General features: G+C 42.7%; 1 protein-coding gene across 3 annotated transcripts in view; it reads right to left on the bottom strand.

The window, feature by feature from the left end:
• The window catches only part of LOC308066886 (cytosolic phospholipase A2 epsilon-like), a 35,930-nt gene that overhangs the window by 7,373 nt on the left and 4,898 nt on the right, over positions 1-23,659 (bottom strand). For 2 of the 3 annotated variants that reach the window (XM_080394808.1, XM_080394807.1), the window contains 10 exons: positions 10,045-10,181; positions 6,816-6,947; positions 5,674-5,714; positions 5,207-5,249; positions 4,401-4,464; positions 3,652-3,815; positions 3,288-3,380; positions 2,720-2,757; positions 1,904-2,039; positions 335-471 (listed from right to left, as the gene is read on the bottom strand). In XM_080394808.1, coding sequence (XP_080250934.1) covers positions 335-471; positions 1,904-2,039; positions 2,720-2,757; positions 3,288-3,380; positions 3,652-3,815; positions 4,401-4,464; positions 5,207-5,249; positions 5,674-5,714; positions 6,816-6,947; positions 10,045-10,181 — 985 coding nt within the window. The remainder of the gene's footprint in view (positions 1-334; positions 472-1,903; positions 2,040-2,719; positions 2,758-3,287; positions 3,381-3,651; positions 3,816-4,400; positions 4,465-5,206; positions 5,250-5,673; positions 5,715-6,815; positions 6,948-10,044; positions 10,182-23,659) is intronic. The other variant, XM_080394809.1, reaches the window with a different exon arrangement.

Below are 23,659 nucleotides of genomic sequence, written 5' to 3'. Positions count from 1 at the left end.
GAAGACCCCTCAAATCACTACTGAAACCTGAGGACTTGCAAAACACCCCTCTGTGTCCTGTAGGTGTATGCACAAGGCTGTGATTCACGTGAGGGTCACTCACTAGGAAAGATCCTAGAGATGAAGCTAGGGGTCAAGGAAAATGTCAGTCCCCGCAAGCAGTGCCTAGACCACATGCTGGCTCAGGCCATGTTTTCCTAATACAGCAATAAAAAAGCTCAAAACTGCAGTAGTACACCTTTACCAAAACAAAGAGAGTAAGTGTCTCTTACAGCAGTCTCACACAGCAGATGATAACGGTGGCAAATTATGTCTTCGCCCAGGATCTCCTTACCATGTGGAACCAGATGACCCAGTGATGTATGAAATAGCATCTAAGAGATCCAGCTTCTGAAGACCCAACAGGTTGCCTAACAGAGATGTCAGTGCCCGGGTGCCGCCACCTGTTGTCATGACTGCTACAACTGGCACCTGTTTGAGCACCAACACAGCACTGGTAAGCAACAACCTAGTTTACCAGCACATGTGATCAGACCTGAGTAAACTGCAGCACAGTCCCACAGGAAATTCCAACATTTCACCAGTTCCCCAAGAAGGGGAGAAAAAGATGAAAACCTGGTATTTTGCACAGCAAAATAATAATAAAACTAAAAGTTTCTGTCGTTACCTAATTTTGACGACTTTTATCAAAATCAATCAATTTGATTCTGAATTGTTATATGCTGGCTTACCAAAACAGCTAAAAACTTGCTGTTTTAAGGCATTTCAATATTAGACTGCATTTTCTTTATTGGAACATCATCTCAGGAGAGCTCTACTCTGAGAACAAGCAGAACTCATCCTCTCTTGTAAGTCAAGTATAACGACTAGATTACATTTCCTATAACGTACCTAGAGTATATAATTGCAGTGAAGAACCACAAAGCCTAATTGCATGGAAATCTAAACTGTTACAGGAAGACAAATCCCTCCAAGGAACCCACTGAGAGAAGAGGAGCCTAATGACACTTCCAATACACATTTCCAGACAACTGCATCAAGGAAAATACTCAGCAGCAACCTGAATCAAATCAAGCATTTCAGGTCAAAGCAAAGTATTCTGATTTGGGTTTACCTGCCTATGAGAAAAATTATCTTGTTCAAAAGTCTGAGATTAGTAGTTAGAAGTACTTCCCCTAAACAATATACTGATGTGATCAGTTTGTAAGCAGGGACATAATTTATAGGATCCAAAGCCATTCTGTTGTGTAACATTTAGTATGCCTTTGGTCCAGCTGTCCTGGACAAAGGGAAAAGCACAGGTAAAAAAACCCTCTCAAAACAGAAACTTCTCCATTTCTGAAGTGCTTGATCACAGACCATGTTCCCTCCCTAAAGTACCCACCATCCCCATGCCAGCATGGACACATACAAATACAAACCCTAACTCGGTCAGACAGCTAAGAGACAAATGCTGAATGTCTGTGTGCTGTTTGAGTGACAATGCAGCTGAGACGATAAGCACCAGAGGATAGAGTCTGTGATAAGAAACATTCCCACCAGTCAGTGTTATGTATCACTAACTCTTAGGTTTTCCCCCCTCCAAAACCTGGTAATATAAAACACCATATGGGGCCTTGGGTTGAATGCTCAGCTAAGACAGCAGAACTATCCAGGTCTGTAATTCACAGATGAAAAAGAAAGAAGGCAGGGAAGAAATGCTGATTTATGGCATTCTGTTTTCTGAGCAAACGTAGCAAGTGGCTTTAGTACCACCCATGCTCTCACACTGTTTCATCTAAAGACACTCTACATTCGGCACTGAATACAGTAGGGCTGGTTAAGGAACAATAATGCAAACGGCTACAAGCATAACACATTCCTGTTACACAGCATGGTCCAGTCCCTGTGGTGCTCCCCATACCTCATGGTCTTGTAGGTCTTGCTCTAAATGAAGTGCTTTTTTCAGAGCAGAAGCCACAAACTTCCTTCGTTTCTGTAGGAAAATTTTCTCCTGCATACACAGATCAAACTCCAAGCGAACATCTAAGTTTCTTGACCTCAAACAAAGTCCAGGGTTAAACAGGATGTGCATGATCATTTATAATTAATGTCTAGACCCGTACTTACAAGTTGCAAAGTCTAATACTAGGCTTAGAAAAGCTGCTATTGCGGCCCCACAAAAGCACACCACAGATGGTACAGACAAGGTAGAGAAAAAGCTGAGAAAGTTAAAAAGTTGTAAAGTCTTACAGAAAAAAAAAGAAGTATTTGTTGCTATGCTGGTATTTCAAGAAGTGTCTAACATAAATACTGCAATCCATATACAGATACTATAAGGGGAATACTTAGAATTTGTTGCCTGAAGACCTCCAGGGTTTATAAATACAGATAAATAAATAATATATAGATAGTCTGGATTCTTTACAGGTAAGGAAAGTGAGTTGTAAACACGTATTTTTCTAAACTCATAGCTCCATGGATTTTTCAGCCAGAAGAGATTATTCTCCCCATCCAAACTTGCATAACTCTTGCAAAGTAGCATAACAGGAAATTTTGCCCAGCAGAGTTAACAACGTTCACCTTCTGGACATGGGTAACTAACATGGGGTAAATAGGGGTAAACATTGTCACCAACTAAATACTGTCTTCCTTAGTTGCAGAAAAAGGTAAGAAGGCAAAAAAACTGGGCAGCATCTTTTTTTCACAACCACAAAACCCGAAAGACAGAATTTCTTACCAGTCATTTGACTTCACATGTAAATTGACTGTTTCATCCTAGAAAAAAAAATACAATATAAGCACTGGAGGTGGTTTCATGTCCTTACCGTTCAGTCAGCATCTAAGCCCCTCACTTTTTCTAAGAGCCATGTTGGAGCCACAAAGCCATTACAATCAGAAAATCCATACAATTTTTAAACTTCTCCAACTCCACTTTATTTTCTTTAAATCGCTTTATACCAAAGATACAAAGATTAGGATACAGCAAAAACCAGCACCAGCTCTGCCAGTGTGCCCCATCTTGCCTTGTCATTTGCATTTGCTTTGACCTGCATTAGTCCCCAAGCTAAAAGTCATCAGTCACAGAAACCCCTCTGTCAAATATCTGGCTGTCATTTTTGATTCTACTTGGTTCATATGAAAATGTACAGATCCATAACCATCTCTGTTAGGAATGTAAAGGCACTAGCAATTACGAATCTAACCCCCCACTTCACTGATCTAATTAACACCTGCCCATTGATCACTGGACCACTGATCTTTGGTCCATAGCTTCACATTTATTCTAAAAAGTTGGTATCAATCACCTCTGCTACTGTTACTTTCTCCTTGAAGGGAAGTGAATCCAGAGGAATAGTGAGGGATGCAGGGCAGTCTTTCTTCTCTTCACCTGAGGTACACTGAAATATAATTATAATGTAGAACAATAATTAATGTATACATCACAAAAAAAAAAAAAAATCACCGTCTCCAACTTATTTTTTCAAGTGGGGTCACCATTCAGCAGTTTCCAAACTGGCATCTAATATTTAGGTGCCTTACAGTGCTCTTCCCGAGCAGAAGATCACAAAATATGACTTTTAATTAAAAATACAAATTCTCTTCATTTGCCTCAGTCAGGTATCAGAAACCATGAGTTTATTGTGCTTACGCAAGCTGACAATCACATACCGAGCAGAAAAGAGGTTTTGTATCCACTAGAGCCACGCGTAGCTCTGACAGGCTGTACTTGATATAATGGAAGTCCAGGGGCCCCACAGGCTGCCGGGAAGAGCCCAAGAACAGGGTCTGGCTCTCTTCGTAGGATCCCTTCACTGAAAACAGTAAGTCTTTTTCTAAAAAAAAATGTGAAAAGCACACAGAGAAGTTAATGACTATGATCTCAGAAACAGAACATTAAATGGTCATTCAGAAGTCATTTTTATATATAAAACATTCAACAACGCTTAAAAGCTCCCGGACTCTATTTATCCAGGAAGAAGGAAAAGACAAAAAAGAAAACAAACAAAAAAAAAAAAAAGAAAGAAAAAGAAAGCAAAGAGCTTATAAAACACCAGAAGCTGTTTTAAGAACTCAGACATACAGCCAAATCGGGCAAAAATTATATTATTGAGATAGAAATATGTATTTACTTCTACTTTACAGCACTAATATGATTCGTTATTACTCTAGTCATTTACTTTAACTTCAAAGTCCAGTTTTGATAGTTAGTTAGCACAGACACACTATAGTTGTTGGGTCTATGATCCCGTATATACTCCTAACCATCTAGTTCCTGTGCTCTAATTATAAGAACAAGATGTCCGGATAAGAAAATGACCAAAAAAAAAAAAAAAAAAAAAAAAAAGAGAGAGAGAGAGAGAGAGAAATTTTCAGTTTACTGTAAAATAAGTTTTTTTATTTCTAGTTTAAGGTCTAACCTGAAGGTTCTTTCTTCATCCGCTTCTTGCCCACCAGGACTTCCAAGCAGGAAATTTCACGAGACTGTAGCAGGGATGAACGAGAAGCGAATTAAGCATATATAACATGCCACATCTGAGTCACTTCGCTGCTGCCTGTCTCTGGCTACGTGGGTCCCTGGGGTCTGGAAGACTGTCTGCCCTGTGTTTGATAGGCTGGCAAGAGAAAGACCTTGGCACTCTGAAAATATGCCAAGATTCTTTCAGCTGAAAGAAAAATAGCTGTGTGCTGTGGTCTGTCCGTGGGGACGGGGCTGCTAAGGGAGGGGAAGTAACGGGGGCAGGAATGGGAGGGTGCTGGAGCCAGCCAAGGGCAGGCTGATTGGGTTGGCCAAATCCAGGGCTGCCCTTGCTGTGGTGCAGCTGAACAGCCAGGTGCTAACTCCTCCAAACAGTGAGCTAGGGACAGTCAAGAAAGCAACTTCCGCATCATCCTATGGAGGTGGGAGAGCCAGGATGGTCGTGAGGGGGTCCCAAGGGAAGTCCCCTGAGGGCCCAACACAGAGGCAGTAAGTCAATGAAAGCACCTCCGACTTCACCAAAAGGCTTGCTGCAAGCTGCTGGTGGTGGACAGGTCTCTGGGTACCCCCAGGGACTATGTCCACCCTTTCCTAACACACCCTCCTGCAGGGAGCAGTGTAACAGGGCGGCTGTCAGCGTCCAACCCCCCTCTCTCCCCTCCAGTTCTGCCTACAGTGAGGTACTGGGGCATCTGCTCCCATCACTAGTGTGAAAATGAACATAGAAGAGAAACAGTTTAAAATTACCACTAATACACCATTAGTGACCAGCTTTTCAGGAGGGACTGGACTGAAAGAGAGAGAAAAAAAATGCTATCAGAACTAATACGACCTAAGTACATCCTTAAACACTTTCCTTAATGCCCAGCATAGTCTCAAACATGTCACTGATTTTTAATTTTGGGAGACATCTGAAATGTGTCTTCCTTATTTTTTTAATGATAATGGTAAACAATAGCAGTCATAGGCACAGTGGGTGCAGTTCCTGTTATCCTTCTCCCTCGTCCAGCAAATAATGGGACAAATTAGTATCCAAGGTGATTCCTGGTAGATAAGAAACACAGAGTTTTAGGTAATATGCAACTAACTTGATAAACACCAGCTGTTGCTATGATGCTCTGCATTTTAAACTATACTATGCTAAATGCTAGTGTGTGTTTGACTGCTTGCTTTTGCTAAGGACAGTTCCTTGGTCCCACGTCGGTTTTACTCACATGCTCTCTGATGCAAACTCCACCTCCAGTGTCTCTTGTGTCTGTAAAAGATTTATTTATTATAAGCATTTGAATTAATTTTTGTTTCCCACTAGCTATGGTTGTCAATGATTATTCTGGCTCCTGAAACAGGTCTTCAAATCAAATTTCCCTCCTGCTCTAGGGTTTGCTCAGACGAGTGAAAGCAATTGACTTAAGAGTGATTTTGGAAAGTGTTCCCCCTGCCTCTTTAACCACCAATCCCCAGGTTGACTGCGCTTTGTTCGGTGGTGAAGCCGAGTAAGGCAGTCACACAGGCGATCTGCAGTCCTAAGCCTGCAATAACTGTTGGCTTAAAACTGTTTACAGCCTTGTTTTTTTCTAGGTAACATTATCAGAAGACTGATACTGTTGTAGAGCAGAGGGCATTCTCAATTCTTCTGATCATGACTCCTATAACACAGACAATGCACTGACCAGTCACCAGGCAAGTTACTATAGACTACCTGTCGATATCACCGTGGAGCTGAATGCAGATACATATCCTGTAAGAAAAGTCAGTGAAACAGCAAATCTATAAACTGATCTAAATCGGACATCCAGATCCCATGTTGAAGTCATCATGTTCAGGCAAACTGAAGGAACGAGATAATTACAGTAATTGGCCATCAATGGGCTTTAGCACCTCAGCATGGACCTTTTTTTTATATTCAAGTATACAGAAAAGAACTACAGGGCAGGGTATCAGTTTTTAAGTGAAAACTCCAACATGTATGTCCAAACTCACAAATGCTGGACCCAGGAAAAGAAATCGTAACAGAGAAACATTGTGCAACAGTGATGAAGTCTTTCATCTCCAATAAAACCTATTTGAGCAATGGAGTCAAGAAAGAGGGGCGGGAGAAAGGGAACTCTGGTGTCAGAAAAACCCTGCTAAGAGAGTTGAGAAGCTAGTAAAAGCCTGCAGGATTATGTCCAAGGTAGGGAGGTAAACCTTATCCACTTTGCTGAACAAGGTTTGGAAGGTATTTTACAGGATACATGAAGTGCAAACCAACAGGAAAAAAAACCCACACACCTACAACTGCTTTACAAGAAGTTGTTTAGGAGGTAATACCAAAAATGTATTTCCTTCCTGTGAACAAGGCAGTTTTATTCCTCACCTTTGGATCTAGCTGAAAAGTCAAGCAAACAGTTTCTCCAAGCTGGATTTTAGCAACGTCAAAGACTACAGTGAAGAGGAGGTCATCCTTAGTGACTGCATTTTCATCATAGACTTTCAGCTCAAGAATATTCTGTGAACAGAGGTGCAGGATTAACAACATCTCTATTTTGAGACCTTAGGAGGTACAAGATGACATACTCAGCACGTTACAGGAGTCAGAGAACAGATGGGGAGAAGTGAGAGAGCATGCGCAACCTTTTCATCCACACAGAACTAAAAAAGATATTCTGAACCTAACGTCATTAGTGTTTGTTGCTGATTTTCCCCTGCAGAGTAATATAAATGACAAAGGCTAGAAGAATCATTGCATAGGTACCTCCCATATTGAAAAACACATTTGACCTCTGATTTGTTTTGAGATCATCGCTTTTCCCTGAATTGTGTAGGAAGCCATCTACTGGTCAGGACTTCAATGCTGTTGGTGAAAAAAAAACAAACCTTGGATATAAGCAGTGATTAAAACATGTTAAGGAAGCACCATGTAACTGCTGCATGGCTGCACAGTTACATCCCATAAATTATTAAACAGATCACATGGAGATAATGACCATGGAATCTACAGAAACTGGTACGTTTTTGTTAAGCCAGTGACAAAATAGACAGAAAGAAACAACATAAACCCCTCTTATCCTTTCCTTCCTAACACTGCACCAGTCTCCTCCTCTGCCTCCTGCCTGTTTGGATGGACAGGAGGAGTAACAGCCTCTGCTGCACCTGGTTGGCAGCTGCAGGTGGGCTGGCTCAGAGGTACCTCCCAGAGCGCTGAATCCAACCATTCAGTTTTGACATTTATCATTTCTGTAAGAAACCAGCAAGTGAGAGATGGCAAGCTGTAGTGAGCCTGCGTTTGCAGTCTGCAGTCAGAAGAGAGGAAGACTGCTGCCCTTTAAGGCCATACACGTAAATGCATCACGCTGTGCTTCAGACAGAAAAACAATTCTGTTAGGGGCTGACGGGGTCAATGGTGGGTTCCTGCCCACCATGCTTGCTCAGACAAGCACACTGACAAGAGGCTGAAGCAGCCACAACAACTTGGTGTACAGGCCAGCCACAAATAGTCTGCAAAGGACTATGGAAGGTGATGGAGGTGATAAGCTTAAAAGCAATGGTCTGCGGTTTGCAGAAGGCAGGCTTACACCGAAGAGCAGATCAGTTTTCCTAGCTGTGATACTGCAACAGACTCTGCTTGTTTGGTTAAAACGGCTGATTTAGTGACCAACTGACATGAAGTCCCTCACTCACTCCCAACTAGCCGGGAGGGGCATGTGCAGGGGGCTGGCCAGCTAAGAAAGGTCTCTGTCTGCATGGCTGAGATGCTGTGTGGGAAGCAGCTGGGGGTCTCTGGACAGTTCGCTGTTTCTGTCTGCTCCTGATAGAGGGTATGAGGATGGCTTCGCTGGGAGCCCAGCAGAGCCAGCCCTCGGTGGGGCTGTGTGCCCCCCGCGCCTGGCAGGGTGGCCCCCCTGGAGCCAGGAGTGCACCAGCTCGCGGAGCCCTCCCTCCCGACTGGGCAGGCACTAGTCAAGACCGAATCCTTTCAGTGAACACCCCTGTTCCTGATGGGAACCAGCCTGACATACCCAAACAAGTTTTTCGCTTCCACAGTGACAGCGCATTATGTGATTTCACTGAGCTGTGGCTCCCATGATTTAGGAAGATGACGGTCTCGATACACAAATCAGGCGAGGAGAAAATAGCCAGACCAGATGTCTGGCTCTGCTCAGAGGGTAACGAGCGTAGCAACTACAGTGTATGCAGAGAAACCCCTGAGAGCTTTAACTTCGCCTGTTGAGCCCGCAGCAGTGACAGACATGCCAGCGCGCTTTGGTTGTCCCAAATCCCCAGGCCAACATTTTGGGCAGCCCACACAGAAGCCGCAGCAACTACTGCCACACTGCTGCCGCCACATGCCGAAAGTTACCAGGGCTAATGCCACTTGTCTCCTGCTGCAAACTTATTGCAAAGTAAAGGCAAGGTCTCCCCAAATACTGCTCCATGAAGGACTAGTTCAAGCAGCTTCCTGTGGCCAAGATTATTTTTTTTTTTCAGCTGTTATGTGGGGTATTGCAGTTTGAAAGACCTGTCAACCACAAACCATTATAAGGAGCCGCTGTTCTGGTGCAAGAGTTGCAGATCAGTGGGTGTTTGTTCCCATGCTGCCATGTTTGTGCCTTGCCTTTCACCGCCCTGATAAACCTGCAGGGCTCAGTGAAATTGCATCTCGCGAGCATTTTGAAAGAAGTTAGAATTTCTTTAGGCCTGAAGGGAAAGCACTGAATGTAGGCCACAGATGGGCAGATGAGTTAAATCCAAAAGTCACACCAAACAGGACCAGTAGTAACACCTAACTCTGTGGAAGGAAGCCTGAGGACTCATATCACAGGTAACTTTTGCAAAGGCAAGAGGGATTGTTAATTGGAGACCCTGTAGTGCAGCAACACTTTGAGCTGTTCTTAATGCTCTTTTGGAAGCAGTTATCGATGCTGAAGAGAGCCAGGGGACTGGCCTGCAGATTTGGCACTGGGCAAAAACTCTTGTGCTGCTCTGCCACCAGCGCTAGCAAATGAAGGGTGCACGCTGTAAGGCAGCGTTTGATTGCCCCAGGTGTGAAGTAAGCTTGGCTTCCCTGGTCTATCACTGATCTTTGTGGGCTCCTAGACTCTGATGTTGATGCTGTGTTTTGGAAGGCATGGATAGTGGGACTTGCAAACCTTGAGCTCTAACATTTATCACCATGGTAAAAGCTCAGGTGGTCTTCTTTTGCAAACACTACCTATTGTTTGGTGATTTTTTTTTAAACTGCATTTAATTTCAAAGGAATAGTAAAAAAGTACAGCACCAGGGTGCTTCCACTACTTATACTTAGCTCATAGTCTTTTATGCTGTTCAATTTACTCTGAATTCTCACCTTTACCCTTGAAAAGCAATGACTAAAAAAAGACAAAAGAAAAAAGTGATAGAACATTATACGAATAGTTGTGAAGTATCTTGGTTATCTTTTATATATAAAAAAATAAAATTTATTTTTGCTTCTGCATGCTACTCCACATCCCCTTACCCATATCCTCGTAGTTCCTCACACATATCAATGTTTATGGTACCCTGCATATCAATCACACAATGAGACCTCTGCCCCCAAAGGAAAACAAAGGCACCCTGTATCTTACTTTTACTTGGCTTTGAATCCTGAAGAAAAATGTTTCATTCCACACTGGATCTCTGCAGTTCTTAACAGTTTTTGTCCGGACAGTCTCAGCGGAAGCAGTGGGCAAGGCCAGGCTTACATAGCAATCGGTTTGACTAACTGTATTTGAAAAGATATATTGTGAATAATAAATTACTATAAATATCTTAGAGCATAGCCTTATAGCACTGTATAGACAGCAAGCTGCAAAAAAGGAGATATTGTTTCTATTACTTTTCTTAGAGGTCCTTATTCAATAACACTCATTACTATTTGTTCCCTCTTGCAGGTGGGAGCTCTGGTCATTAATGGAAATTCAAAGAAGCTACAGCAATAAAGACAACAGGTAAGAAAAAAATATGCAGATCTAGATTTACTTGACAAAAAACATTATTGGTATGTCCCCTGTCTGTTGCAAATCCACAGATTTCTGTGATGGAGAAGAAAAAGTTTTACATTTTAAGAGAAACTTTTTAAAGGATGAGATACTTATTTAACTCTGTGCATTTAGACAAGGGTCTAACTTTGTCCTTTGCTCTTGAGAGGGCAACAGAAGAGCTAAAGAGGGTTTGGTTAGGAAGGATCTATCCCCTCTGGTCTGCTGCTCCCACAGAGCGGTAGCCCAGTCCACGTAACGAGTCTACTGTCTCACCCAATGTGCAATCACATCCTTTCACCATCAACAAATATGCAAAAATAGCAATGCACTTCTATCTTACTGATTTAAACTCTAAGCTTTTATATAGTGAAGAAGCTTCTAATTTCTGCGACGGGTATTAATGTAACACAAGGTTGCATAGTTAGCTACAAGTACAGCATTAAATCTTCACAACACACAAGGGCTGCTTTGGGGTGGGCTCCCAGGGACCACCCCCAGCCCCAGGCTGGGGCCAACAGCCTCCCAGTCGGGTGAGCACAGCTATGCCAAGCACTGCTGCAGGGTGTTGAGAAGCTGTTTCTTGGGGATTGTCAGAGTTTTCAGGTAAGAGGCAGGTTAGGCACTTGCATGTCTATGCAGCTAACCTTCCTTTTATGCGCTAACCTGATGTACGTAGAGCATTAGGTGGTCAGGATTCTCTCTGGTGCTGCTAAGAAGACTGTGGGGTTTTTAGTGGGGAGCAGTGCTGGGCATCTGTTCCTAAGTGCACAAAAGAGCTGATGTCTCATGAACCTGTGGTAATAAACTGAGAACCTGAAAATACAGTGAAGAGTAGTGAGACTTAATCTCTCTCTACACTGTCGTTCACCCTTTCCAACATTCCCATTTGGAGCAAAACTGCTGTCCTTCAGTCCTGTGCATTGTTTGCCCTTATTTTTAGACAATGGACATTTCTTTTGCCTGCTGAGTGACTACAGCTGTCTCTAACATCTCCAGCTCCAAGAACTTGTTTTGTTATTACTGTAACAGGTCAGATTCGCGTGTAGTAACAGGCAGTTTGGTACTGTGGGATACACGCAGAGAGGCAACACGACCAGATGGGTAACTTGCTGGAAAAGGTCTCATAACATGTTGGCTCCAGTCTCAGCTCAGCTCCAGGCTGCCAAGTCACCCTGGGCAATTGCTTCCATTTAAATTTATCTTGCTTCTCTATCTGCATTTCCCCATCAATAAAGCGGTGATAATGTTCCTTTCCTCTTTCGTAATCTGCTTTGTCATCCCATGATCAAAAGCATTATACAAAAAAATAACTACTGTTATTAATATTTCCACATGACCCAGAAGAAGAGAGTGCCTTATCAGTAATTCTGTTATTCTTTCTCTACCAGCCTTTTGGATCTTATCCCATACTTTCTTTAAACTTGTGGTGTAACTCATATGGCAATGAACAGCCATTGCTTAAAGCAATTTGTGCAATCAGGTTATGTATCTTCCAAATCTTCTGATACTGGTAGATGTTTCATGTTTAGTCAGTTTCTCAGCATGCATGTAATCGTTTCCCCCTTTCTGCCCATAGCAGGAAGAAATTAATTTTGCAAATGCAGGTATCTATAATTCTTATAAGTAACATCAGGATATTTTTAGACTTATTACTGCAGTTTTAAAATGCAGAGTATGTGCAACGTACCTCTGGATAAAAATTTATTGGTAAAGGAGGTGATAAAATGATTTATCTAGCTCTCCCCAAAAAAAACTTTCTACAATTCCTCCATTGATTCTTAATGTTTGAAAAAGATAGCATTAACCTTGCATAGTTCCTTCCCCAGATCGTGCAGGAGCAGCAGGTAAGAGTGAGATCATCTGTTTCTTTGGCAACTGTATCTGTCAGTATGGACTACTGATATATGGGTGTTTAGAGAATTTGTTCGTTTATGGTCTGGGATATCTCTTTGTTGTGCATACTAGCTGTGAATGTTGATTTAGAAGACATGCATTTGATATTTCCAGAGTATCAACGAAGGTCTAAGCTTGTGACTTTTAACCCTGTATCTAGACGGAGCTGTGGTTGGATCTCTGTTCAGCCCTTCATCCCCCTCTAAACACAACAGACCTACAGACAACTTAAGAAGTCAGCCCAGTCTTTAGCAAGACTGTTCATCCTTAATAAGAGCAAACACAAAGTCCCACAACCTGATCACCCACATGTTAACACCAGCTCAGTCAGTAACCAGCCAAGCCTCTGTCTCAGCATAGCACAAGACAAGAACGTAGAGACAAAGGTATTTGAATCTGAAAACAAGCACGAAGAACAACAAATTATGCCCCAGAAAGATAACACATTGCAGGACTTATCAGATAACTTATATGTGCAACACAGATTTTAGACAAATTTGGGACCAGATCCCAAATACACGATGTTAAACATCAGGGCAGGTGATGAGATTTTGCACTGAGATGTCTTTGCATACACTCCCAGCCCTGGACAGAAACGAGTGGATGTCCAGCATCTTCCCTGTTGCAGTTCTCTTCCACTCTCTTCCTCCCTCCACCATAAAAGGCTCTACCTGTTACCAGCTACTAAAATTAAACAGGTCCAGATTGAAGAAGACCGACTTAGCCTGGCACATGAGAAAGAGCTGAAAGAATTGAATTTACTAATTCAACCACACCAACACAGACTGTCATATAACATGGTAACAGTTCTGTAACATCCAAATGACTGACACAAAGAGGACAATGATCTGTGGCTCTGCATGGCCAGAGGGAAATAAAGATAAACATTAAGAAAACTGCTCCACCTCTACGAAAGTTAGCTTGAAAGAGAGAAAGAGAGATTTTGTAAATTTTCTAGGTAACTCATTTCAGAAGGTATCGGTACCCAGATACGTATCAGAGTGACAGACAAGGTAAACTTGATCCTGCTTCAGGAGGAGAAAAGAGGACGAGCCCAGGTGAACCTACAAGGTGTCATATGGAATTGCTGCCACGTGATGCCCATGTTTACACTGGAAGGCAATAAACAGGATAATCATGCCATGTCAATTATATTGCATGGAAACCAACTAACCATTGGTGTCCCTGCCAGCCTTGGCTGCCAGGGAAGGAAGTTATAGGACATCTATATATGTACACCAGCCCAAGAGATCAATCCCCAGATACCTGGGTGCTGTTTCCAAAACAACTTCAAACCTTCTTCTTTGACAGGTGTAAAGTAAGACTGCAATTGGAAAAATCGGAAAAAGTTGCCACCTTTCCTTTCCAAACACATACAGTATCCAAGTAACAAGGACTAAATCCATACCTAGAGCCTCTAGGTACCATCCCAATATAATCATCAAAAAGAAACAATACAAAAAGCAACACGATGTAATGCAGAGAAGCCCACAGACAGCTGTGACACAACTTCTCCCATCCACCCCAACGCCTCCATGAAGCAACAGGGGATAAATTACATCGCCTAAGTGGCGTTATGGGTACGTGCAGCTGTACTTGCAAGACTTGTACATGCTAAGAGAGGCACAGGGGTCGTTAGATCACCCTTACATATGCTCCCATTTGGCAAAGGGGAACTAGAAGTCTTGAATTTCCAGAGGTACACCCATTTTCAGACTTCTCACAAGCATCACCACTATTTCACTGTCCTCATTCTCCAAGCATCAGCCAGGAGGAACCAAAAAGCTGTGTAGTTTTGGCCAAGAGGTATTATTAAGAGGTCAGACTTCCTTTGTTCCATCTCAGATCCTTTTGCCCCTCTTGCAGTGATATGTGGTGCAATCTCACATCAATCACTGGAAAATATTTTTTAGGAAGTTCTTTCATTTCCATTTAAAGATAAACTAGCTAAAAATTATACCTTGTCCAGACATCAACACTGCTGATGTGGACAGAGTGGGTAGTTACAACTGCTGGGCATCTGAAGAAACCGTTATCAGAGGGAAACATCATGGAAACAGACTTTGAAACAGGCTGCAAGCAGTACACAGAAGTGCCTTGGCTTTCACAGAGAAGAGGACTGGGAACAAAGGAAGCAGCTGAACCAACAAATAAACACAAATTTTCTTCCTTCAGAAAGTGTTCCCAAGGATGTTATGCATTCAGTAAGGGAATAGAAATAAAAAATGTTCTTAATGTTTACCTAAAACTAGGAGGGGGGGTATTGCGTTAAACATCATTATTTTGACTCAGAAATGCCTCTGACATGCTTTATAAAAACATGTATTTAATGTAGTTACGGCACTTTTTCTTGTATCCTCCTCCAGGATTTTTCTGAAGAAGCAGGAGCAATACCTCATGGGAGGCGTAATCTTGTGCAGGAACTGACACTAAGCTGCAGCACCAACACTGCACTGCGGCAGTAATGCCAATCTGAATTTTTCAATTAAGACTCAAAGAGTTTTGAAACCAAAACTTCGCTATGGAATAAATACACTTTATGGTGGGGGCACTCCTTCTAAATATCTTTTTTTTTTTCTCCAAGTAAAATTTGGTACTGAACGGGAAGCTACCAAAAAGCTGTAGCTCAATATGATGGTGAGGCCGAAGCCAGCCGACTGGCATGAGGTGCTCTCCTTTCACTGCAGTAGTAGTAGACAGTGAAAACCAGAAAATATTTGCAAATATGATGAGTGAGGTCAAAAATATCCTGAAGTCTCACAGGAAGAAGATAGCATGGATTTACTGTAGATTCTGTACACAAATAAAAATTTATTTGCTGTTGATGTCTCTTTTTTTTTTTTTTTATGGGGAGGATTGAAGTTATGCTTAAGGAAACAGCATGGAAATAATAAGGCACATGATTGTAATTAACAAAATTAGGGTGCACTAAGTCACCCCATTCCCTCACAGGATGGTTAGCAGCAGCCAATATGAAGGTAAAGATGTCGATGCTGGTGAATTAACTTGCTAAGAAAAATTCCATAACACACCAGGACGACTCACTGGAAGCAAGAGTGTTTACACCACAACACAAATGGGTCCTCATGTGCCTGAGAATTCAGCCCAAAGTCGGTAAGTATCATCCACCACTTTGTGAAATAAATTTTGGACCTACAGGGCATAACACACCAATGAGGATTATGGTTTGATTATTTTGGTTTATTTGCTTAGGAGGGAGTTAATTCAGCCTAGATTAAAAGCTTACATTGCAGCAATGGTTCACCCTGCCATAGATACTGTGCCTGGGATGTGTTGCCAACATGCGCTTTGCTTTCAGCAGCCAAGTCTTCACATTTTATATGTCTTTTCTACAAGCATGTCACCATCAGTTTCTTTCACACCAAAGTAAGCCACAGATAAACACACAGCCTCCAGACTGTCTTTTATCACTACAGCTAATCCTATTTTCACAGTGAAATTAACTGTGCTCATATTCTGGCTGGAGTCCTCCAGGATCTAGCAGTCTAAAGCAACCTTCCTGTGAGTAAGAACGAATGAAAGCATCACGAACAGGTACACCTGACTTACAAGGAAGATTTATACCCAAGACCCCTTTTGTCTAGTTTTCATTTTTGAACTGAAAGGGAACTCTTTAAAAAAAGAGTAGTCAAGACTGCTCCTAAACAAAGAGGTGAAGATGAATACCTTTGTCAGGCAGACATACTGCTAATTGAATAGCAGAGTATGATCCAAGCCCCAGCACCAACATCTGCGAGTGAATCTTAACTTTTAACCTTCACTGTCCACTACTACTGCAGCACTACTTTACTGGCTTCTGCCGAGGATATAGTCATACAAAGCGCCTGACAGAGAAGCCACAGTCTCACAGTGACATTCTCATGTGTCTTTTCAGCAGTGTGGACTATCACAGCCATGTTAAATCTAGCCTCTTTATGTTACACTGGCCTCCCACATGATACCAAATCACACCTGTGTTCTTGGTCCTTATCTACAAGTTAATCAACGTTTTCAGTTCAGCAAAAAGGTTACCTGAAGCTCCTCTCTGGAGACCATTGCTGATAAAGGTCCTCAAGCTCTGTGAATGTCATCTCTGGGCAAGGCTTTCCCTGGCACTGCTCCTACAGGGACTAAGACATACTACGGGGCTTTATCGCATTGTGCTTTTTGCATACAGCTCAGCAGCACTCATCTAGACGCATGTGAAAGAACACCAAGATATCACAGACACATCAAACAAAACAGCTCTCTGCTCAGAGGGTACAGGCAAGCATGAATCACTGATTACAGGGATCAGCCACACGGCTTAATGTGGAACCAGATGAACTGCAGACTGCTGTCTTGATGGAACTGGAACAACCAGAACAAACCTAGAACAGATTCTGCAGGTTTTTGAATAGTGTATAAGAAAATCTATTGGGAATCAATGAACAAAAATGCATCTAAATGTATTTTTCACAATAAAATACTGAAGATGAGAAGTTGTACCTTCTCCCCATCAAAGGAATACCTCAAAAATCCTGAAGCAATTCCTGCAACAAGTAAATGTCTGTTATCAATTTTCATATTATTTATGAACGCCCTTGAATGTCCAAATAACAACTAATAGTGCTGTAAACACAGATCTGCTGATACTCAACTTGTGGTTTCTGTTCAGTGTCAAGCAAAGTATACTTTGCTCTTAAACTCAATATATCGTTGTGCAACAGTAAGCAGGATAGAGTAAAATATGATCCTTACCAAGGATGATCAAAAATGCCAAGGTACAATAACTTTTAAGAAGATGTGGGAGTCTGTAAGCTCAGGAAAAGGCAATGCTCAGCTTACTTACCTAAGTGGTGAGGTGTCACACAGATCAGCCCAAGGAAATTTGTAAATACAGAAAGCCTATTTCAAAATCAAAGCACATACTTCAGCATCATTTTCTGTTGACAGCTGCTGAAGTTGCTTACATACGTTTGAAAGAAACTACATGCTAGCCTTGTGCTGTGTTACTTATTAGCACAGCACATCGTGAAATGCATATCAGCTCTTGCAGAAACATCCATCCAGGTCTACTGGAACTTTCTGAGTGCGAATTAGAAAGTCACATCCTAAGCAGAGTCTGCCACTGCCTTTTAACTCCGCAAGCCAAATGGCTGAGGAGGAGTGAAGGGTCATGAATTGCTGCATGGACCTGTGTCCTCTCAAAGAACCATGTGGTTCTACATTGCTGCCATCATCACCTACTCATTTCCAGCTTCTCTTCTCCACCCAAGCTTCTCCCTTGTTCATTTCCACTGCCTCCACCCTTTTCAAACCTGTTTTAAAACAGGTTTTGACATTTTAAAAAATTATAAAACATTTAAAAAGCTGTTTCAACCACTTGCTAACCAGAAGCCTCCTCTAAACAAGAGGATAATGAAGTCTACTAGAACATGTAGTACTATCACAAAAAGGGTTTAAAGATCATCCCCATTCAATGGAGGACAATAGCTGCAATATCACCTGTGCTGGTACAGTATTAGAGCATGGTCGCTGCTCTCACCTTTGCATTTGAGACAGAGATGAACTTAACATTTACCTAAGGTTCTTTACCCTTTACCAGTCCTTCAGTCAGTCGTTGGCTCATCCTCATAATGCCCCTGCTGAAGTCTTTGCTTTAGAGATGAGGAACTAAGGTTTTGAGGAAACTCATCTTCTCCAAAGCTACACCAAGAACAGTGGAATTCATGCGGGAACATCACACGTAATACCTTTAACGGCCAGAACAGGCTTTTATTCTTGCACACAGAATTACACAGAAGCCAGCATGGCTGCAAGAAGATGCATGTGTACCTACATACGATCCATTCATACCTAGCACTAGAGATGCAATTATTTCCACAGCAGTAAGGAGGTGCTCTGACCAAGAACCCTAAACAAATAGCACATTAATGAGCTCCTTGCTTATACATAGCATTGTCCTTCTCAGTGGCTGCTTGTGCTGCTATCAAGGCACAGAGCCTGCTTTTCATCTCCACACTTCTTACCATGTATACAATACAATAAATTGCATACAATAAAATATACACTACAATCTATACACTCCACTCCACCGTGACCGTCAAAGACTTGAGAAGGGGAAAAACTTGGAAGTAATCTCCTAGACTAGAGAACACGAAATGGGTAACCTGGGGGAAACTAGGTTTTTGCATGTGTTTAGATGGTAGCGATGAACTGAGGAAGAGTGGGAGCAGACTTGGATGACATGGACAGGTGAAAACAAAAAGACTGAATAGAAAGGAACAGAGGTTGTTAAGAACTGCAGCGGTGAAGCTGATTCACATAATATTAGCTGAGATTACCCATTCATTTGTTACTCATATTAACAACTATGGTTATGACTTTGTTATTATAAATGTGACTTAGGACCAGGGTTCCATTTTGACAGGTATCTTGGTAGTTATGCAATTAGATCCTGATCTAATCAGCTTACAATTACAGTAAGAAAAGCCATGCTTCAGGATATGACATCACAGGGAGGAGCTTCTGGTGATAAACAGTTGCTTTTATACCTGTTTGTTTCAGTTTCTTAACCAGTTAGGAAATCCTTGTTTACAGGCCTTGTTGCAACTGGGCAGCTACCCATGTAACTACTTCTCTGTCCTCGTGCTGATTCCTATTGCCAAGCATTTGTCCCGGGTGGCTTTTAGGGTTTCTCTCCGTTACCGCAAAGACAGCCTGTCTGAGCAGCCAGTGGCATCAGGAACTGAGACACCCTGAAAAGACAGCAACGTCCTTTTGAAAAAGGATGTTTGTCCTTTGAAATGTCCTAGGATTTCTCTCAACCATGGCAAAAGTCAGTGACCACAGTCGTTCTCACAGAGAACCAATTCCACCCTAAAGCTGCCAGCCCAGGCGGCTGCCTGCTGGTACTGCCCATACCGCCTGCCAGCCACCCTTGCACGGGGGCTGCTGCCGCCCCCTCGCACCAGTGCTGCAGTCAGAGAGAGGCACAAAGTGCGCACAGTCTTTGGAAAACTGCCTGTCAAAGATGGGTATGCTTTGCTTTGCTTCAGCTGTGGCACTGCACAGCAAAAATGTCCTCCTTGTGCAGAGGGACTGCTGCCTACAACCCACAGTGTCCATGCCTCCTTAGATCTTGTACATGTCTATATAATATGGGATTATTTTTTTTTATTATTATGGTTTAGCTGTAGCAATCATCTATGATCATGATCTCCTGATCACGATGCATGCACGTCTTCAGTCATTTCCACGCACCAACAGTTTCCTTTGGAGAACAGGGCCATGAAAGCGATTTCACTATTATGATGGTGTTACGTGGGATTTAGGTGATATAAAGCAAAACGTGGGTAATACTGCCTTTCCAACTTTTAAAATCAACAAGCAGTGTAATACTGGGAGTTTGCTGTGAAATTACATAGCAACAAGGCTCAGATTTAATCCTATAAAGACAAACGCAAGGCTTTATCTAATGAGAATGCTGGCTGAAATTAGCTTGTCACATGAAAGAAAAGAAATAAAAAAAAAAAAGAGTAGCTGTAGGCCATTCCAGGAAAAGCTTTCTGGAGCCTTGGCCTTTGCTAAATATGAGGTAGGGCAAGCCAATATTTATAAAGACTTTTTTGTCTCCTGAAAGAAATATTTCTGTGAAACACATGCATGTAGAAGATGTTACTTTATATTTCACTCGTAGACCATCCGACAAACGGTTCTTCCCTCCTGGAAGATGAGCGAGCCCTGCCGCCAAGAAAGGGACATGCTAAGCCCGATTTTCTGGCTGTGTGAGGCAGCCGGCAGCCTGCGGGGAGGCTCTGGGCACAGAGTACCCGGTGTGCTCCGACAGGGCCGCAGGCAGCCAGGCAGGTCTGGGCGGCCCCGCTGAAACCAAGGCCTGCTCGGGGGAACGCAGACAGCGCGGGGCCTAGTTCCGCTGACGGGCACGCAGGGTGAAATGCAGCCTGCTCAGCCAGCACAGCAGCCTCTCCAGAAAGAAACCCTCCGGTGGTTAAGTCGTGGAAATGCAGAGCCCTGCATGAAAGCGGCTTCAAGGGACCTTCAGAGACTTCTGTGAAGAAATGAGGGGGGGGGAATTGAAAGCCATACCCCCTTCCAGTGGTTTTGGCTGGTGGACCAGCCCTTGGAAAACAACAATTTTGCAACAACCAGTCCCTTCCCACATGCAGGAAGCCTTCTGGAAGTCAATCTCCACTACACTACGTCAGCTGGCAGAGAAGGTAAGGGAGGATCACGGGAAGTCACTGGATGGCAGAACAAATTCAAGGCCTTTCAGTGGGGAAGGCAAAACTGATTTTTGCCACAACAAGGATGAGGCATTGTGATTGCAGGAAAAGTTTCTGTAACATGGAAACCAGAGGCCAGACAAAGACTGCTGTCGATTCACGGAGTTTATGTAGGTTCAGGAGGGGACTGGAGTTGCTGCTGCATTCATAGAACAATTGTACTCGGCCTGGGAAGCTAACTGATGCTGAAGTGACCCGCGGCTGGAGAGCACACTGTGCAGTGTGCGCTGTGTGCTTTCACTCTGCTCTCATACTCCTCCCCAGGCGCTGGCCTTTGGCCACTCTCCAACAAGGGGCAGCAGAGACCTTTGGTCTGATCCAGCACGGCCACTTTTGTGCCCCTGTGCACTGCAACAGAGGAGCAGGGAAGCGGAGAGCCCAGGCACGCCGGGTGTGTGCCCCCTGCTCCTGATGCTGCCAACGGCTCCCTGTTTTGCCGGTGCCTCAAGCAAACCCTGTTGGATGATCAATGCTCAGACTATGCGCGATTAAACACTTCTCTCCAACATCTCCACATACCATCCTATACAGCTGCAGAGAAATGGTACCATCCTGGCAGTGAATCCAGATTCTGCAGAAATGGTGGATGCATGAATGTTTGCAAGAGCCACCAAGCTTTTGCAGTTTTAAAGTAAGAAACAGGGCAGTCATGCAGCTGTTAATGAAATGCTTTCTGCCAGTTTTGGAGTAAATACAAGGGGTCAGTTGTCTTTGCGTAAGAGTTATCCCTACCTACTATGCAGAAAAGGTGTTTTCAGGCCAGTCTGAAAAGGACCAGCTTTTCTCAAGTAGGCATTTTTGCTGCCCATGCAAGAGGCAAAGAAGAGAAAAAAGAAATGTCCATAACAATTTACTTCGCAATGTAAGTATATAGACCTCCCCGAAGAATAAGGACCTGAAACCAGGCCTGGTGCTGTCCTGTGACACTAAGAAAGAGCATTTAGGCTCTTGTCCAGTGCAAAGTGAGCTGAGAGATACCGAAGTAAAATCCCTTAGTGGCCTCCAAGTGCCAAGCATTTTGGGGTATGGCAATTAAATGCCAACACTACTTTTGACTCAGGAGCCAGATCTCTGAGCCACAGACCTCAGGAACCACAGAACTCTTGAAAGAGGTGGGCAGGGAAAAGCATGCTTCAGTGTTTGTCCTGCCCAAAAGCATTTACTATAGGTCAATTCTGGGGGCATACTGTCGATCCAGATGAAACTTTGGACTGCTTCTGGTATCGCTATTCTTACAACTTTTGACATGAAAATTTTAGCCAAACTCAAATGTGCCCAGAAATTGCAACAGCTGTCTCTTGGGAATGATACGTACCTCTCAGATTGTAGTTGCATACATAATGTAGGAGGAAATCCTTCTGATTCATGGGTAAGCCTCATTCCTATCAGATTTCAACACACACTAGTAGCCTAATTCTTGTTATTATGCTCACACCATGTACAAATACAATCTTTTGTCTGACACAAAGGGAAAAAGTCAGGAGATCATGATCATAGATGATTGCTACAGCTAAACCATAATAATAAAAAAAAATTCCCATAATATATAGACATGTACAAGATCTAAGGAGGCATGGACACTGTGGGTTGTAGGCAGCAGTCCCTCTGCACAAGGAGGACATTTTTGCTGTGCAGTGCCACAGCTGAAGCAAAGCAAAGCAAAGCATACCCATCTTTGACAGGCAGTTTTCCAAAGAACACAGCTCAGGCTATCAGACTCTGACTCCAAGAAAGTACCAATGGCTCTTGCAGTCTGAATTATTTCCATGCCATCTTTCAACTCTCTGTCCTCATCTATGCCACTCTTAACAAATTGAAATTGTGTAGAAATGGTGATTAAAACAAATAAATGCAAGTGGGAAATATAATCTTTTCCTAAAACAGATTTTGAGCCAAATATATTTCACTTATTTACAAATATTTAAATAAATACAGTAATTACATGACAAATACATACCCACAAAAAAAAATAGAATATATACATATATAAAAATATATCATTTTTGAGCAAAGACTAATGCTGGGAAAGTAAATATCTACAGAAATAGACATGTAGGCCTAACTAGTTAAGGCATTGTTGCTACATTCAAGTGACTATTCCTGTGCAATGAAATGCATCGTGTAGGATTCCCCAATTTGCTTTCAAAGTCCCCGCTTGTCTCGCTGCCCCCAAATGCATTCCAACCTACACCGCTCTGACCTTGGTATAGACTAAAACTTCACTGTACACGCCAGTACCTCTCTCCTCCCTAACAGTTTTTTAACACGTTCCTTTGAGGACTTCTCTCATTTGTTTAGGTGTTAAAATCCTGCTGCACAACATTTTTGTCAAGAATGTAAGGGCTACCACATAACGGTTCCTACTACACTCTTACAATGGTTTTCTAATTCAACGTAATGGTTTTTAACACAGTCTCATTTCTTGTAATGTGTATCACAACACACGGCATGGCTCCACTAATAAAATTAAGTTCTCTGAAAGAGTATATAGGTACAGCGCAGATAAAATCTCACTGGCTCTCTGCTGTGCCACAGGTAGCTTGCTCCTGATTTTCGGGGGAAAATAAAAAGTGGTGCTCTGTTGCACGATAAAGAAAGGCAGCTAGGAGGGGGAATGGACAACGATGCTCCTCACAGACCCTGTCACCTAGCACTGCTTCTTCTAGCTCTTGCCTGTAAAGACCTTCCTCCACATCTGGCTTTGGAAGCAAATCTGCAGTGATATGTAACTTCATACCTGCAATCAGGAAGTTAAATGTCTGCTCAAAATGAAGATACAGGGTAAAAACTAATAAACGATAAAGAACTAAGGTAAACAGCTATGGATTTCTGGAAGTTTTTTGGTCCTTAGGAATGCAAAGGCTGTGATTTCCAATCATTATAAAAGGCTGAGAAAGAAATAAACATCCCTGACTTTAAGGCCAGAGGCAGTTACTTGGCTATCAACTCTGTAAGCAGTGGTTATCTTGATGCTATCGGCTTGTCAGGGCAATTTAGACATTCCCTTGGGCTGGTATCATTTATGCCAGAAAACAGTT

The sequence above is a fragment of the Falco punctatus genome (assembly GCF_963210335.1).
Source record: "Falco punctatus genome assembly, chromosome: 7".
NCBI classification, from domain to species: Eukaryota; Metazoa; Chordata; class Aves; order Falconiformes; family Falconidae; genus Falco; species Falco punctatus.
Note: the sequence above shows the minus strand (reverse complement) of the source record. Positions and strands in the feature narration are given on the sequence as shown.